This window comes from Lemur catta, chromosome 2, assembly GCF_020740605.2.
Source record: "Lemur catta isolate mLemCat1 chromosome 2, mLemCat1.pri, whole genome shotgun sequence".
Lineage (NCBI taxonomy): Eukaryota > Metazoa > Chordata > Mammalia > Primates > Lemuridae > Lemur > Lemur catta.
Window position 1 is genome coordinate 129,132,062 of NC_059129.1, and position 17,667 is coordinate 129,149,728.

Here is a 17,667-nt window from a genome sequence, read left to right on the forward strand (position 1 = left end):
GTGGAGTGTTGGAATTGAGTGTAAAATGGCATAAATTGTGTATTGTTATGGATATGAACACAACACATGGGGACTGTTGCATTTATTCACAAAAATAAACAAAAAAATCCAGCCATGCAAACTTTGCCTATTTACCTGATTTTGGAGTTGTGCTGGAACCATTGTTTAAATAATGCCTTATTCTTCTTATTTATTCCATATGGTTCTTCACATGGGATCCACCCACTAAATTCACTGTGACGAAAAATGAGATCTAAACTTAAAACGAGCTCAATTCGTTTCTTGATAAGGGATTTAGTAAAGAGTTTGAGAATACTGAATAATATAGGTCTAAAACTATCTTTTGATTTTTAACTACATATGAAAGTACAGTAGCTAAGATAGCATTCAGTATAAATATATTAATATATTATTTTCGCTGCAAATCCTTTTTAATATGTCACAGAGTATACAATGCTTTGGAGTTTGGGTATCCTGTATGAGAAGTCATGCATTGTAGAGTAAATTATGGTTCTTGGATTTTGAAAAGTTTTGAAGAACTCAGAAGAAAATGATGAAATAAGGGAGCTAAAAGTTAGGAAATTACATTTATTCCTGGATATGCTGCTCATTTATTTATGACCCCAGGCAAATGATTAGCCAATTTTTTTCAGGTCACTTGGTCTACATTCCTTTAACTCTAAACACATGTGATCATTACTACCTGCCTCATATTGCTAAGAAATATCGATGCATTGCTGTGAAGCATATAGGCAATTATAATTACTTAGGAATGCTAAATAAAAACCCTATCAAGTACTCCTAACTTGTGATACCCTTGATCTATGTTACACATATTAACTGAAATGGAAAAAAGCACTGGCTCATTAGGCCCACTTCATTCCATTGTACGGAGGGTAAAACTTGAGTATTTTGCTCTCTCTAATTTTCAGAGTCTTGGGTTTGTTATCGGGCTGGTTTCCCAAGGGAGGCAGCGAAGGCCTCATTGCTTTGCTGTTGGGAAATTTGTTATGACTTTGAGCCTGCATTTTCTTTGGCTGACTTTCAGAGCTGCTCATCTGGCAGAGCTGAGAATGTACAAATTGCAGAAGCTCTTTTATCAGTTTGGTGAGACGATTCTCAAAAGAGGCTTAACAAATAAAGGTTAGGTAGAGAATATGCAAGCTTAAAAATGCTGAACTTTAGTTTGGGCAAATTTCTGCTTTTCCCTTTTCTAAGACAAAGATGAGCCAAGTTTTCATGTAAGTTATAATTCCAAACTTGAAAGTTAAATTGACAGAACATAACAGAGGAAATCTGGGAAGTATTTTTTTTACAGATTCTGATATGAAGACCTATTCACATGTGTTCCTTTTGGAGACAGTGGGACGTTGCTTTTAGTGTCCTATTGTTTTTCTACTTTTTTCATGTTGGAAGTTGATGGTCGCAAAAATAGGGATGGGAAAAGATGTGGAGGGAGATTTGTAGAGGGGATTCAAGAAAAGCAGCCCAAACCCTTTTCCTACCTGTAGATGTTCAATCCTCTTTTTACGACTGTAAAGGAGACTGACAAGCTTCCTTCTGTGATGATAAGGACCATCTGTAGTAGAGCTTTGAGCCTGGTGAGTTACATACTGGGTCTGCCGCTGGTTTATTTCATAAGTATGTGTATGACAACTCAACAAATTGTTTTAGGAGCCATTCCCATTCAACTGATTTCTTAAAAACAAATTTCAGTTTAAGTCTATTCACTGATAGACTTAAATAGACTGAAATCTAAAGAGCAAACAATAAAATGCACTCTGTATTCTTAAATACCAGCTTCCAGATTTATTTTGGCTGTACTTATGTATATTAGCTTTGGTGTTGGTGTTTGTTTTGTTTTCATTCAATTTGATTTTTTAAATTTTTTTGTTTCAAAATTATACTTGCAAAATTAATTTCATCTGGTTAAAGTTAAAAAAGTGATTACAGCTAAAAATATTAAATATTATTTACTATGCTGCCTTGTGTACATATCAAGTACTTAATAAATGATTTTGATTGGGCCTATTTGTGATTGTGAAACAAACTTGGTAATGTCTGTTGAGTCTTTGTAATTGATGGCCAATTTAGGGATTCATTTGCTGAGAGGAAATGACTTCACCATTCACCTAGAAAGGAGTAATCACAACCACCTTCCTTGTGCTTTTCCATACAGCCTCGTGTGGCCCCACCACCTTCAGGTTCAGAGATGGGGTCAGGTGGTGCAGGGTTGGGTAGGCTTAAGCCAGGGTGGGCAGTGGGCTAAAGAGTTAGTGGTTTCGGGGAAAGAATCTCTGTCTATAAACAGAGCAAGGATATGCTGGACCCATTGTCAGCTGTATCTGGCCTGGAAGCTTTTAGCACCAATCAGTACAGGTTGCCATCCACCGCCCATGGTGGCCGAGGGGGTGGGGGTGGGGGGCTGACACTGTTATTTGTGCTGTTGGGGAAGTGAAAAATCTGCTAACATTGGTACCCCTTGGTAGCAACACAGAATATAAAGAAAGCACAATTTATAGTTGAGTATGCATATATGATTAAGTGCATGCAGGCAGTTGGCTAAAGACTACAAAGTCTGGACAGAATTTCACATAAATATGCAGTAAAGTAGAAGAAAGAACAGTGAACACTTGTCCCTGTCAGAGGTAAATGTGTGCACCTTTTGTAATGATCTCCTGTCCACTTCCTGGGCAACTCCTGTGTTTAACTTACCTTATAAAATTGGAGATTGAATTTATCTAATTCCTGACCAAAAAGTTGGGCCTATTTTGTTTTTAAGGAGACACCCTAAGGGAAGGGAAGGAACAGGGTAGCTGCCTCTCCTTATGGAACAAAGGAAATTTCCTTTTATTTACCTTAACCTTATCATTAGCAATGCCATTACTAATGCCTCACCCTGGTTCCATGGAAGCCTATCTTTTGAAGAACTACATTCTTTAAACTTTCTACTGCCAGTTGTGCATATATGGAATGAGCTGTATTGTTTACTGAGTTTGCCTATAGCCCTTGCCTGGTATGCATATGGAATTGGATTTATTCATTTTCCAGGCCCTGCCTAATCATTCGTCTGTGGAATGTGCGAGTGGCCCCTGCCCCTGGCTGCCAGGTGTCTGAGTCCCACACCTGGTTCCTCATCCTAGTATTTACCATCACTATACCTGTTGCTCTCTTACCAAAGTCAAAGTAAAAATTCTATTCCATGTCTGTATGACTTGTAATTCCCGGAAAGGTATTATTTGGTTTTAGAATATTTTGTAGTTTTTAAGGTAGATGTGCATTTATTGATTTGATTTCAGTGTGAATGCTCTGGGAATCATTGCTCTCTGTAGTTAATGTGGCATAGTCTGTGATTAGCTGAGCCATTTGTTTCCCTTGTCTCTATCTTGCTCTTCCTTTTCTTTTCCTCTCCCTCCCTCCTTCCAAGGAAGCTTCTAAATGGAATCTTTTTCAGTTCTTAAGAACTTGTGCTGACCACCATGAATTCTTAAAGAGAATGGCTGAGAGCCCTGCACTCACTGATTGTTTAAGTTACTGTAGCACAGCTTGCTGGTTTACCTTTGTGGAGGATCTCGTAGGCATTATTTCAGTGTCCTTATTTTTCTTTGTCGTCTTAGTCAAAAGTGATGCTGTTTTTGTTCTTTCACCATGGAGTTGAATCATAAAAGTAGATATCGAAGATCATACAGTCTCCATTTCATTGACTAAACCATACATTTTATAATTGGGTGAACCTAATTTTATCATTTTGCTTAATCTTGACTACAGACACAGTTCTTAAAAAAACCTGTTATTTTTTATATATAGTAACACAGATATTGTGAAAAATTAGATGATAGAAGAAATCCAAAGAAAAAATTTTCAACTACTCTTAATTCCACCACCAAGAGAAAAAATATAGCATTTTGTTGTAAAATACTTTAAGAAATGTATTTACATGTAAATGTTTATTGTTAACTAAGATGACATTGTGAGCCTAGTGCTCACTGGTGTATTACTGACTTTTAAGAAGATGAAGAATTATAAGAACCAAAGAGGGTGCTACATTTGTATCAGTGTTTAGATTTTAGATTCATAAATTATTTGGGTTTGAAAATATTGAGAAATAGTAAATTAAATTATTTCTGTTTGAATTTTTAAATTAACCAACTTCTTGCAAAAAACAAATGAGAGAGACTATAAAACTTGCAACATGTTATCATATGCTGGGGAATCGTTTTTTAACTGATTAGGAGCATCAGATTAATCTGAGAAGAATGTGAATATATTATGGTGTGTACTCTCTGTTGATGGATATATAGGCCACATATAGCAGTATATGTGCCATATACGTGTGCATACACAGTGAACAGTGGATATAGTAACTGAATCGGTTAGATTGTCTCAAATCCTGTTTTGAAAATAGGATGTAAATAAATAACAGCATAGTCAAACAGTGTCAAAGGGCTCAGATTTATTTAATTTTTTGCAGGACACTCATCAGACATGTTAGTTCTGAAAGCATTTAAAAATTCTTTTCTTTTTACACTTCTCCTTACTATACACAGTTATAACTTGATTGTCTATAATGACTTTAGGTCAGTCGTAGGACAGATTCTGTCTCCCTACTATACCTGTTAACTTTGTACAGTTTTGGGATGGCCACGCTAGATTGTAAATTCCCCTTAGTATGCTCACCGTGTTGTGTTAGTGCTAGTTTTGTTCACACCTACAGTCATGTGGTCAATGATGGACCACATATACAACAGTGGTCCCATAAGATTATAATGGAGGTGAAAAATTTCTATCACCTGGTGATGTCATAGCTTTTGTAAGGTCTTAGCACAATGCATTGCTCATGTGTCTGTGGTGTTGCTGGTGTAAACAAACCTATTGCCCTATCAGTCATATAACAGTCTAGCAATGCAATTATGTATAGTATATAATACTTGACAAAGATAGTAAAATACTATGTTACTGGTATAGGTATTTACTGTATTATACTTTTCATCATTATTTTAGAGGGTACTCCTTCTACTTATTAAAAAAGGGTTGACTGTAAAACAGCCTGAAGGCTCATCCTTCAGGAGATATTCCAGACGAAAGCATTGTTATCATAGGAGATGGCAGCTCCATGTGTGTTACTGCCCCTGAAGACCTTCCAATGGGGCAAGATGTGGAGGTGGAAGACAGTGATATTAATGATCGTGACCCTGTGTAGGCCTAGGCTAGTGTGTGTATGTCTTGGTTTTTAACAAAAACATTTAAAAAGTGAAAAAAAAATTTAAGGCTATAAAGAAAGAAAATATTTTTGTATAGCTGTACAGTGTGTTTGTGTTTTAAGCTAAATGTTATTACAAAAGAGTCAAAGGTTTAAAAATTTTGGAAAATTTATAAAGTTTATTGGAGAAAGAAAAATTTTAAATAAGTTTAAGTATAGTCTAAATGTTCAGAACATATAAACTCTATGTTAGTATACAGTAACATCCTAGGCATTCACATTCACTCACCACTCCCTCACTGACTCACCCAGAGCAACTTCCAGTCTTATAAGCTCCATTCATGGTAAGTGCCCTGGGCAAGTATACCATGTATTTTAATATTTTATATCATATTTTCACTATACTTTTTCTGCATTTAGATATGTTTAGACACACAAATACTTACCACACTGTTACCATTGCCTACAGTATTCAGTACAGTAACATAGTGTACAGGTTTATAGCCTAGGAGCATTGGGCTATACCATATAGCCTAGGTGTGTAGTAGGCTGTTTCATGTAGGTTTGTGTAAGTACACTCTGTGATGTTTGCACAATAACTAAATCACCTCAGGACGCATTTCTCAGAGAGTATCCTTATCTTTGAGTAATGCATGACTGTATTTGGGTTTTGAGTGCCTTGAAGGCAAGGATTGCTTTCTTCAGCCGTGATCCCTCAGTGTCAGAGTAGTACACGACAGAAAGTAGGCACTGATCAGTCTTCTGGCCGGAAAATCCAAGACCCAGTTCTACTTCTGGTTGGTTTGTTGTTGGCACAAAGAATTAGCATTTCATTCTTTTAAGAATTCCAAACTGCACTTTCTAAATCTTACTTTCTTATTCAATCTTTTACAGATTTTTTCCCTATTATTTCTACTGCTGCTACTGAAAAACTTGATCTATGATGAAAATAATTGTTATTTGGAAGTATTAAAGAAAGAGGTGAATAATACAATATCAGATCAGAGAGAGGGCTTGGAATTGCCTATAATGGGAGTCTGTTAGGTTAAAGCAGGGAAATGGCATGATGTGGTCTGCACATTAAAATGGGAGTTATTCTGGCTTTTATGTGGAAGCATAACCAGTAGCCATGAGGCTGTTGCCGGAGTTCAGGGAAGAGATATTGGCAGTTTGGACTGAAGTTGGAGCAAATATGACGGTGAGAACTGGTCACATTTGGAATGTGGTTTTAGAGGTAGAAGGATAGAGCTTGTGGATGGGTTAGAGGTGGGGAGTGAGTGAAAGAGAATCAGGAATGACTCCTTTGTTTTTTTCCCTGAGTGTGTATGACTCTTCTATTATAGAAGGGAGGATTTCATATTTAATCGTATTTCTTAGCCTGAGGATGTGTGTGTGTATGTGTGTGTGTGTGTGTGTGTGTGTGCGCGCACGCATGTGGCCTTTCCCCAGAATTTACCAATTCCTCAAGAGACTCACTGTTGGCCAATCAATCTTTCATCTCACCTACATGTGGTCACACTCTATGCAGAGATTGCCCATCCGTCACCCTATGACCTGGGGTGCCTGTAGATAAGAATCATTTTGTCTGGCACAGTGTTTTAGGAAATTACAAATATCAGGCGATTACACACATAAATTCAGATCTCCAACTTCTTTTGAAAAACTAAAAGTTCTGTGGCCGGGCGCGGTGGCTCACGCCTGTAATCCTAGCTCTGGGAGGCCGAGGCGGGTGGATCGCTCGAGGTCAGGAGTTCGAGACCAGCCTGAGCAAGAGTGAGACCCCGTCTCTACTAAAAATAGAAAGAAATTATCTGGCCAACTAAAAAAATATATATACAAAAAAATTAGCCGGGCATGGTGGCTCATGCCTGTAGTCCCAGCTACTAGGGAGGCTGAGGCAGTAGGATCGCTTAAGCCCAGGAGTCTGAGGTTGCTGTGAGCTAGGCTGATGCCACGGCACTCACTCTAGCCCGGGCAACAAAGTGAGACTCTGTCTCAAAAAAAAAAAAAAAAAAAAAGAAAAACTAAAAGTTCTGCCAACAGTGAGCCTGAATTCCCACGTGGCTACCCTTGGCGGGAACTGAGCTCCAGCTGCCACCGTCATCCTTTAGAGCCAGCTGATTCTCTGGGTGTGACTGGGGCCCATCAGGTTTGCTTCCCTCAGTTCCATTATCACATGTATGGTATTTGCAGCCCTTGCTCTCTCGCAGACTCCTCCACAACCGTCTTCTCCCCATGCATTGTGATGCATTGTTGCTCCAATGTTTTAAAATCCAGCAGCAGTAGTGTCCCAGCTGCAAGTATTAATGCTGGCTCTTCTTGTCAAAATGGTGATATTAGAAGGGGATGAGAGCCAGGGACAGCCAAAGCTGGTCACGCCAAGACTGTAGCATCTGTCATCTGGACTCATATCATGTTGCCTTTTTAATTTTCTAAAAGTTAAATGTGACCCAAGGTTTATCTGTCCTCTAAGTTCAAGATGGTTCATTTGTACTATTTTGTTTTTATTGGATAACTATGGAAACCCTCTCTTGTGAATGAGGCGGGTGACCCAAACTTGGCATTTCTGCAGGGCCAAATACAAAGGAGGTATTCATCAAATGTTCATCCAATTGGATTATTAAATTGTATTCTCTCTTTTTGTTAGAGAAGTCTCTGCAAATAAGTCTTTGCAAAGATTTCAAAATCTAAATAAGAGGTTAATTGGCAGGATGAACCAGTTTTTATTTTTATTAAAAGATGACTTCTGACATTTCCAAACTATTTTCCAGAGTAGGTCCCATGTTTAGAGCCTGTGATACCAAAGCACCAGACATGCTTTAAAGTGATGGGAAAAAACAGTCTTCATTTTGAATTCATTGAAAAGTGGTACATATCTTGCTGCCCTCTTTGGGAGGTCAATAAGCATACTCCACCACACCCCCGGAGGTTACATATTTTCTTCCCTGTATGTCACAGTCCTGAATCCTCGTAAGTTTAGTGGTAGTGTAGCGCAGATGTTAAGAACATGGATTTCAAACCAGATTTTGTGGTATCAGGTCCTGGTCCTGCCTCTCGCTTGTTATGTCACTCCCATGCTTCAGTTTTTTCACCTGTAAAATAGGGATGATGATGGTATTTACCTTAAAATATTATAAAGAAATAAATGATACATATAAATAATACATCTAAATATCTATAAATCTCTTAGAACAGATCTGATATGTTATACGGGCTTGCTATTATATCTAGGAACATTTTACATTTCTACTGCCTGGTTTTATATGGCCCATGAGCTAAGCATGTTTTTTACATGTTTAAGTGGTTGCAAAATATCAAAAGAAGACTAATATTTTGTGACATATGGAAATTATATGAAATTCAAATTTCAGTGTCTACAAGTAAAGTTTTATTGGAACAAAGTTGTTCCAACTGGCTCATTCATTTATGTATTGCCTGTGGCTGTTTTCACATTAGAACAAGGTTGCTAACTGTTTTTGAATGGGATAGGTCCCTGAAGATTATCATATGACGTATTAGTGAATCTGAGACTTGTGAAATCTTTGTGAAGTGACACTTGTGAATTGTCGTCATGTTCAGAGCCTACTTTTACCTTCCTGCCTGAGATGAAGAAGCGCTTACTTGTTTTTTCAGTCCTTTCATGTACTGTTGATATGTTATGGCACTTTTATGGCACTATAAAACACTAAAGTTATACTTGTGATATAACTGATAATATCGACTATTTATTAAATATCTGTCATGTTAGTTTTTAACAGATAAACAAATGTATGTAGAAGGTCCAAGTAATTTCCCCCAAATTCTATGACTAGTGAGAGGCTTCTTGTTGACAGGTAATGTCATTGATAGACATCTGTAATTTTCTGTAATATGAACAAATATTTATATTTATTTTATTTTATATTATAAAGTTTTATGTTATTTTCAGGAAAATGGATAGTGGGTTTGAGAAGGGTTAAATGCTGCCCTTGCTATCACTAAGATTCTTTCTGTGCCTAGATTCTTTCTATTCTTATCTCTTTGCCATGTCTAAGACCTGAAAGAGAATCTAGTTATTTCGTGGCTAATTTGCTGAACGGTGCTTTGTGTTCGGTTGGGGGAGGAGAGGGGTTAGAGGTAGGCAGACAAGGGCCACTTCTGCCCTGTGCTTTTACTGACAGCAGGTAGCAAGTCTTCAGTGAGCAGCAAATTTCCCCTTGCTTTGCTTCCTAAAGTTCTGCCTCTGGAACATGGGTCCCTCATCACGCAAATCTGTTAGTGATTGTGATGGAGGGAGGTAATCTCCATGTTCCTGACTCCATCCCTGCCCAGGAAAAAGGCAGCAGGGAAGAGAAAAGTAGCTTTGTTTCAGATATAAATAAGTAACAGTTTATTCTGTGGTGACAACTTTGCCATACTTTCCCTCACTGAGAGTATGTGAACAATGCACAAAGCCCATGCTAAAATCATTAATTGAGTGTATGTAATACTTATTTAGAACAGGTCCTTACCTGTTTAAATCAGGAGGGGAGAAAAGAGAGGGCAATACAAAGTGTTAGGAAACTTCCGACATGGCTCCCTTCCCTTCCTCCATATCAAGCTTAGAGTAAAATTTTGCTTCATATGACTTATATGTATATCTATATTTTTAAGTGAGAAATTATTGGTTACTTTTAAAGCGACAAAATAAAATAATTGTTGGTTATAAAGTATCTTTATTATTGGCAGGAATTTAGGGCTATTAATCTCTGTGGAGATTTCATATTAGAAGGGAATAATTTGATACAAGATAATAATACATTTATCACAGTGTGCTTTACAGTTTTCAGGACATTTTCATATTATTACATTATTTAGACATAATGATTTAGAAGGAGGTTAGATAGCTGAGCCAGGTTCATCAGGTAGTTAATGGTCAAACTAGGCTTAAAACAGAGGCTTCCTGATTTTCTGTGCAGTTGCACACAGCCCAGCCTGTCACATACAGGCAGGGATCTGCCAAACTTAGAGTGAATGGTGTGGGAATTTCTGGCATCAGACACTAGGGTATGATTATCAGTGGGAGTTGATGTTATTTATTAGTCGGGGATAAGAGGTTAGGAATTCTATTAAGTTTTATTAGTCAAAATCCTAGACTGATACTAGACTTAAACACAGAACCCAAAGTGCCTTCATTGTTAAGGAGTTAATGATCAGAAATATAGACTAGCACCTGAGTGCTGAAGTGGATGACAGTCGCCTGCTCCCTTGGTGGAAATGCTGAAAGACATCGTCACCCCGCGAATATGAAATGTGACGATGGAGTAGGAGTCTGCACACTGGTAGTTGGCGTCTGCGCCCAGGTGCCGCACGCTCATTTACATTTTTAATACATCTCTTTATCATTCCTTTCTCAGAAATATATACTATACTCAGGGCCCATTAATGTTAACAGTAGCTTCATTTGCTCCATTTCTAAGAAATAATGCAATTTATATCTTTCAGCTTAAAATGTTCTTTATGGGATTTTAAAATTCTCTGTATTTGTACTTGTTCTTTCTATGCAAGGCAAACTCGGATAGTCTGCAGATCACCTAAAACTTTTTAACTGAAAGAAAAATGAAACCACTCATTTATTTGACAGATATATATGGAATTTCTGCTGCTGAAGTAACCCTTATTGTGTTTTTTCTTTTATAGAGTGGGAAACCACCCATCAATGATATGTTCACAGACCTCAAAGATGGAAGGAAGCTATTGGATCTTCTAGAAGGCCTCACAGGAACGTCACTGGTGAGCGTGTCATCTTTGAGAATGAGGCTAAGGGACTGTCTCTGGTCCTTACTGACACTTGATGACCCACTGTGGGTACTTGAAATGTGAGGGCTGAAATGGGAACATTAAAAAAAAGTGTTTTAACTAATGCTATTGATAGAATATTTTGGCTTTCATGGGAGCTCTTTTTTTTATTGAAGATAAAATTACTTTAAACATTCATTGCTCTGAAACAGCCCAGGTTGGGAATTATGAAAGAAGAATGGATTTGTAAAGAGGGCATATGTTTTGAATGGTAGAGAGTATAGAGACAAACACATTTAAATGTTAACAAATATTTTTAAAAAATAGTTGTTAAACAATATGGCATCTGTTTTTATCCAGGTTTTCAGTATTATGTTTGTGTTTGTTTCGTTATCAAATCCAACTCTACTACTTTCTATGTAAGGTACTTGATACTCATGGAAAAAACTCTGCTCATGAAGAGGATGTATTTTATGGGTAGACATTGTAACCTTAGAGGTAGAATTACTCTTAACAGTAAAAGAGATGCACTCCCGATGATGAATTTCTTTCTTGCTAAAGGTGGGGTGTTGTACTCTCTCTTTTGCCCTCCAGGTGGTGGGCAGACACCTGTTGAGGAGGCTGATCCCTCCCTCAGATAAGATTCCCTGGCCAGTGAAGTAGAAAGAAGCCGCCCAGGTTACCTTTCCCCAGGCAGGGCATGCCCGCCTTCCGAGCGGGCTCTGTTAATGCTACCTGGAACCTGGGATTAGTGTCTCTGAATCCTCCTCGTCCACACCTGTGCAGCCTAGAGGGGGCACAGCTCCTCTCTCCACACCCACGCAGTATAGGGGGAGCACAACTTCTAAATCTTTCTGCATCCAGACCAAGTTAAATAAAAGAAAATTCATTCCTAGAGCATTGATTTCCAAACTTGTCTGCACATTAGATTCATGGGACAATCTTAAAAATTCCAAACCCAGACCACACCCTAGACCCATTTAGTCACAAACTCTGAGGGCAGAGTTGGACGAAAGCATTTGGTATTTTTTGAAGCTGCCTAGGAGATTCCAATAAGCAGGTAAATTAGAGACGCAGTATCTTACTGTGTTGTTAGTTGGTGAATTTGCGTATTGTAAACACTGGCCTCCAGGCTGGTAGCCTGAGATACCCTCCAGAGCTGAGGGTCCTGCACACTGAGCTGCTTTGCTGTATACGTCTCCATGTCAGTGTTTGTCAGGCATATGGAGGAACAATCAGTCTTACTTGCTTTTGTGTTTTATTTTCCAGCCAAAGGAACGTGGTTCCACAAGAGTACATGCCTTAAATAATGTCAACAGAGTGCTGCAGGTGTTACATCAGAATAATGTAAGCTTGTAATGTGAATTTTGGGATTCTATGTGGCCATCAGTATTATTTATCATGAAACCAGCCACCTGCTTGATGCATTGGCATCAACTGATTCTTGAAACGTTTTTTCTAATGAGAAGTATTGAATCTTTTCTAGGCATTAAGGAACGTCATGCCCCTTTTCTGATGGCTTTATTGATCTATTATGTAAATAATACATTTTTGAGATTTAGATTTACCTGATTCTCTAAAATAAAAGTTATCATTCACTTATATTGCTGTTCCAGTGTGCTAAAATAAAAACCTGGAGTTCTGCGAAGAAATTGTTTTAAAAGTTCTTTTTTTTTCATTTTAATAGGTGGAACTAGTAAATATAGGAGGCACTGACATTGTAGATGGAAACCACAAACTGACTTTGGGATTACTTTGGAGCATCATTTTGCACTGGCAGGTGGGGAAATTTCCAGCCACTTTGAGTAGAAATTGAAAACGTATTGTTTGTGTGTTAGTTTCCTAGGGTTGCCATAACAAAGTATTAATACCTCAAGCTGCTTGGATTAAATAAATTTGTTGTGTCATGGTTCTAGAGGCTAGATGTTCAAGATCAAGGTGTCAGCAGGCTTGATTCCTTCGGAGGGTTGTGGGGGAGAATCTGTTTCAAGCCTCTCTCCTAGTTTCTGGGGGTTTGTCGGCAATCCTCGGGGTTCCTTGGCCTGTGGCAGCGTAACTCCAGTATTCATGTGACATTCTCCCTCTATGCTTATCTGTATCCAAGTTTCCTCTTTTTGTAAAGACATCAGTCATATTGGATTTATGGCCCACGCTACCCTCGTGTGAGCTTATCTTAAATAGTTACATCTGCAAAGACCTTATTTCCAAATAAGGCCCTATTCTGGGAGTTAGTAGTTCAACATATGAATTTGGGGGAACGTAATTCAACTCATAACAATTTGCAATAGAAGAGGCTGACAAATTACTCTATTTATCTGGCATAGGAAAAAAAATAACTACTTTTCTTATGTTAAATTTTAAAAATTGACATGATTTCAGACTTGTAGAAAAGTTGCAAGAATAGTCCAAAGAATTCCCAAGTATGCTTCACTCAGATTCCCCAAATGTTAACAGTTGCCTGTGTTTTTTTTTGCTCACACACTCTCTCTCTCTGCACCTAAATACTTTGGTGTATATTTTCTAAAAACATGGCATTCTCCTAAAAACGAAAAACTCTCTTACATAAGCATAATACAATATTAATAATATAAAATATATAACTAATACTTATAACACTAATGTTAATTATTATATGATAATTATATTATGTACTAAAACATAATATATAATTTTTAAAATCAGGAAAATAACATTGAAATAATACAATTATCTGATCTACAGATCTTAAGGAGAATTGGTCAGTTGCCCCAATAATATGCTTTATAGCAAAAGAAAATGCAAGATCATAAGTTACATTTATTGTCATGTCTATTTAATCCTCTTTAATTGGAACAGTTTCTGAGTTTTTGTGTTTCATGATATTGATATTTTTGAAGAGTCGTGGCCAATTATTTCTCAGAATGTCCCTCCCCATGGACTTGTCTGAGGTTTTTCATGATTAGATTCAGGTTGTTCATTTCTGGAAGGGATGCCCCAAAAGTGATGTGAGTTCTCAGTGCACTGTATCCGGGGCATGTGCTGTCCATTTCATTCTTCTGGCAACATTAACTTCGATTGCTTGGGTAAGGTGGTATCTGCCAGGTTCTTAAAAAGTATTTTGTGGGGATATACTTTGATACTGTGTAAATATGCAGTTATTGTCAAACTTTTATCCATTAGTTTTATTAGTAGCATCCATTCATTATTCTTACCTGGATTAGTTATTACGATGATGCTTGGCAAATAGTAATTTTCTAATTTCATCATTCCTTCTACATTTATTACAAGGCTTTCTACTTGTAAGGAAGAGCATCCCCTTTTCTCTTGTTTCTCTGTCTTATCTACCTATCTGTCCACCTATCTATCCATTCACTCATTCATTCATTTATATATCAGCGTAGACTCATGGATTTTACATAGGTTTATAGTGTTTTCCTGTTCTCACTCACTTTGATGCTCAAGTTTTCCTAGATTTGGCCAGTGTGAGCTTCTTAAGTTGGCTTCTGTGTCCTTTTAATATGTCCACATCATTATTTGAGCACTTTCTTAAAGCATGTGTACTACCTAGAATAATAACATAAATATTAGCTCTAGAGTATAACTGTTACTGCTATCAGCACAGGTACTTCATTCTTTGATTTTGTAGTCAGTCAGAAGTTCTTCTTTTCTTCCTTATTTTTATAGAAAATAAAAATTGTTTTTTTTCATTTTAAAATGTTTTTGTAAATGAATAGTGTTAAAATGTGACCTTTTTTGTGACTATGAAAGTGATGTTCATTGTAACCAAGCATAGTTACAAGTACTCTTTAGACCTAGAAGATACAGTAATATATATAGTAATATAGGACCTAGAAAATACAGCAATACAGTAATAATTTTACAGTGAGGTAAAAATCACCTCTAAATCCTAATACCCGAAATGATCACAGTTAAAAATCTATGTTTCTGGTGTTTAAGGGAAAAATCTGAAATAAAATGAATGCCAGTTACTTGATCCGTTATGGTTAACTACCATAACATTCCTTATTCAAGGACTTGATAGAAATAACTGTGTCAGTTACAGGCAGGCCCATTTTCTCTTGCACAGGTCAAAGACGTCATGAAGGATGTCATGTCAGACCTGCAGCAGACAAACAGCGAGAAGATCCTGCTGAGCTGGGTGCGTCAGACCACCAGGCCGTACAGCCAAGTCAACGTGCTCAACTTCACCACCAGCTGGACAGACGGGCTGGCCTTCAATGCCGTGCTCCACCGGCATAAGTGAGACATCGCTCTGCTTAGATGTGGGCTCTACAAATTTGTGTCTCCTCTCTGTCCCTCCCCTGCGACGACCACTCCCTGAAGCCCCTTCCTCACTATCACTGCTCTCCTCTCTGCACTCGCTCTACCAAAGCCTTAAGAAAAACATTGTGGAAGAACACTAGCCACCAGGTCTTTCTTTCCACAGGATTTAAATGCCACGGTGCAATGTCCATGGTTTATAAGTTAAAAAATGTGAAATAATTCACATAGTTCAATCCCACTTATTTAGCACTATTAATAGTGATGTGTACAAAGAATTGTGTAAGGTTTTATTCTCATACCAAAAGTAAAACTCTATAAATTCAATTAAAAATAGCCAAATGATTTTTTTCATGAAACTTGAAAACAGATGCTAATTATATAAAACACCAAAGGTCCAAGAATAGCCAGTACACTTCTGAAGAAGATCCAGACTGAAATACTTTCCAAAAAGAAACTAAAACTATGGAGTTATATTAAGACTATGCAGTATTATAGATGAATACACTAATATAATAATAAGCTGAATCATATGAAATTGCCAGTACCTGACTGTTTTTGATGTTTATCAATGGCAGTTGCAGACAGGTCAGCCTAACAGAATAAAGAGCTCAGAAATTGCTCCATTACATGGGAAAACCTGATATACAAGTGAGCTGATATTGCAGATTAATAGACGGTATGGTACAATTTGTTACTCATATGTAACTAAGTGCACTGGAACCTCACCTCATCATGCTCAAAAAATATATTCTACATGGATCAAGAATTAAATGCAAAAGGCAAAATTTGTTATGTTTTATTGTTATTGTAAATGATTAATTTTCTCAAGTTTCATTTCCTGCAAGTTCTTTATTGGTATCTAAAAATACAATAGACTTTTCTACATTTTATATCTGGAAACTTACTCAATCTTTACAAATTTTAATAAGTTTGTTTTTGTGTATTGTGGCTTTTTTTTTTGGCCCTCCCCCTTTTTTAGAATGTCCTGGAATTATGATTGTTTGATTTCTTCTCTTTTCTTTTTTGTTCTTCATTGTGCCTCGTCCTTCAATGCAATGTTGATTTGAATTGGTGATAGTGAGCTGAATGTTTTGTTCTTGATAACAAAGGGAGTGCTTTTAATGTTCTACCATAAGGATGTTCATTGTGGCTTTTTTTATATGCTTTTTATGAGGTTAAAGAATCCTTCCCAATCTTCTCCTACTCTTCCTTTATCAGTTCAAGGGGATTGCTCTCTGTTCCTACTTGGTTAAGAGATTTTTATCAAGAAACTGGTGTAGGCCGGGTGTGGTGGCTCACGCCTGTAATCCTAGCACTCTGGGAGGCTGAGGCAGGTGGATCGCTCGAGGTCAGGAGTTTGAGACCAGCCTCAGCAAGAGCGAGACCCTGTCTCTACTAAAAATAGAAAGAAATTATCTAGCCAACTAAAAAATATATATATAGAAAAAAGTAGCCGGGCATGTGGCGTATGCCTGTAGTCCCAGCTACCTGGGAGGCTGAGGCAGTAGGATCGCTTAAGCCCAGGAGTTTGAGGTTGCTGTGAGCTAGGCTGATGCCACGGCACTCACTCTAGCCTGGGCAACACAGCGAGACTCTGTCTCAAAAAAAAAAAAAAAAAAGAAACTGGTGAATTTTAGCCAATACTTTTTCCACTTATTAATTAATTGATACAACAAATATATGTAGAGTGCCTTCTATGTGCTAGCCACAGGCTTTACAGCAGAGAACAAAATGGGCAAAAATCTTGATTTCTTTGGAGCTTATGTTCCAACAGAGGGAGAGACAATAATAAAAACAATTTAAAATGTAAGTTTTGTAGTATATAGAAATGGTAAACACGCTGAAGAAAAATGCATCAGGCAAGAGGGGAGGACACATCTGGCATCTAGGACGCCAGTGGCTGCAGTGACCTGAGTGGAGAAGTCATGGGTGATGAAGTCAGGGAGGGAACTAGGAGAAACAGGGTTGGAGGAAGCAAATCCCAGAAAGGTGGGTGGGTCTAAGATTCAAAAAGAGACAGAGGGCAAAGCAAATGATTAGCTTTTGGGTATATCATAGCAACAATAATGTCCAATTTGTGAGATTAAAAGAAAATCAAGATAGAAATGAAATGCAGTACCAGACAATGGTAACATGGAGGGAAACGATTGGTGGGAAACTCTCAGGGCCTTTGTTTTAGGAATATTCTGTCAACAGATTAGAGCTCCATTTTCTATTTTGCTAACCTTGATCTTTTAATTGGAGAATGTGGTCCATTAACATTGATTGTAATAATTGACATATTTAGGTTCATTTTTATTACTTAGCTTGAGCTTGTCATTTCTCTTACCTTTTCTTTTCTTTCTTTTTTTTTTTTTTGAGACAGAGTCTCACTCTGTTGCCCAGGCTAGAGTGCCATGGCATCAGCCTAGCTCACAGCAACCTCAAACTCCTGGGCTCAAGCAATC

General features: G+C 37.6%; 1 protein-coding gene across 4 annotated transcripts in view; it reads left to right on the top strand.

The window, feature by feature from the left end:
• UTRN (utrophin) overlaps positions 1-17,667 on the top strand; it is a 472,601-nt gene that overhangs the window by 102,088 nt on the left and 352,846 nt on the right. For all 4 annotated transcript variants that reach the window (XM_045544518.1, XM_045544519.1, XM_045544517.1 and 1 more), the window contains 4 exons: positions 10,859-10,951; positions 12,227-12,304; positions 12,645-12,737; positions 15,024-15,196. In XM_045544518.1, the coding sequence (XP_045400474.1) occupies positions 10,859-10,951; positions 12,227-12,304; positions 12,645-12,737; positions 15,024-15,196 (437 nt within the window). The remainder of the gene's footprint in view (positions 1-10,858; positions 10,952-12,226; positions 12,305-12,644; positions 12,738-15,023; positions 15,197-17,667) is intronic.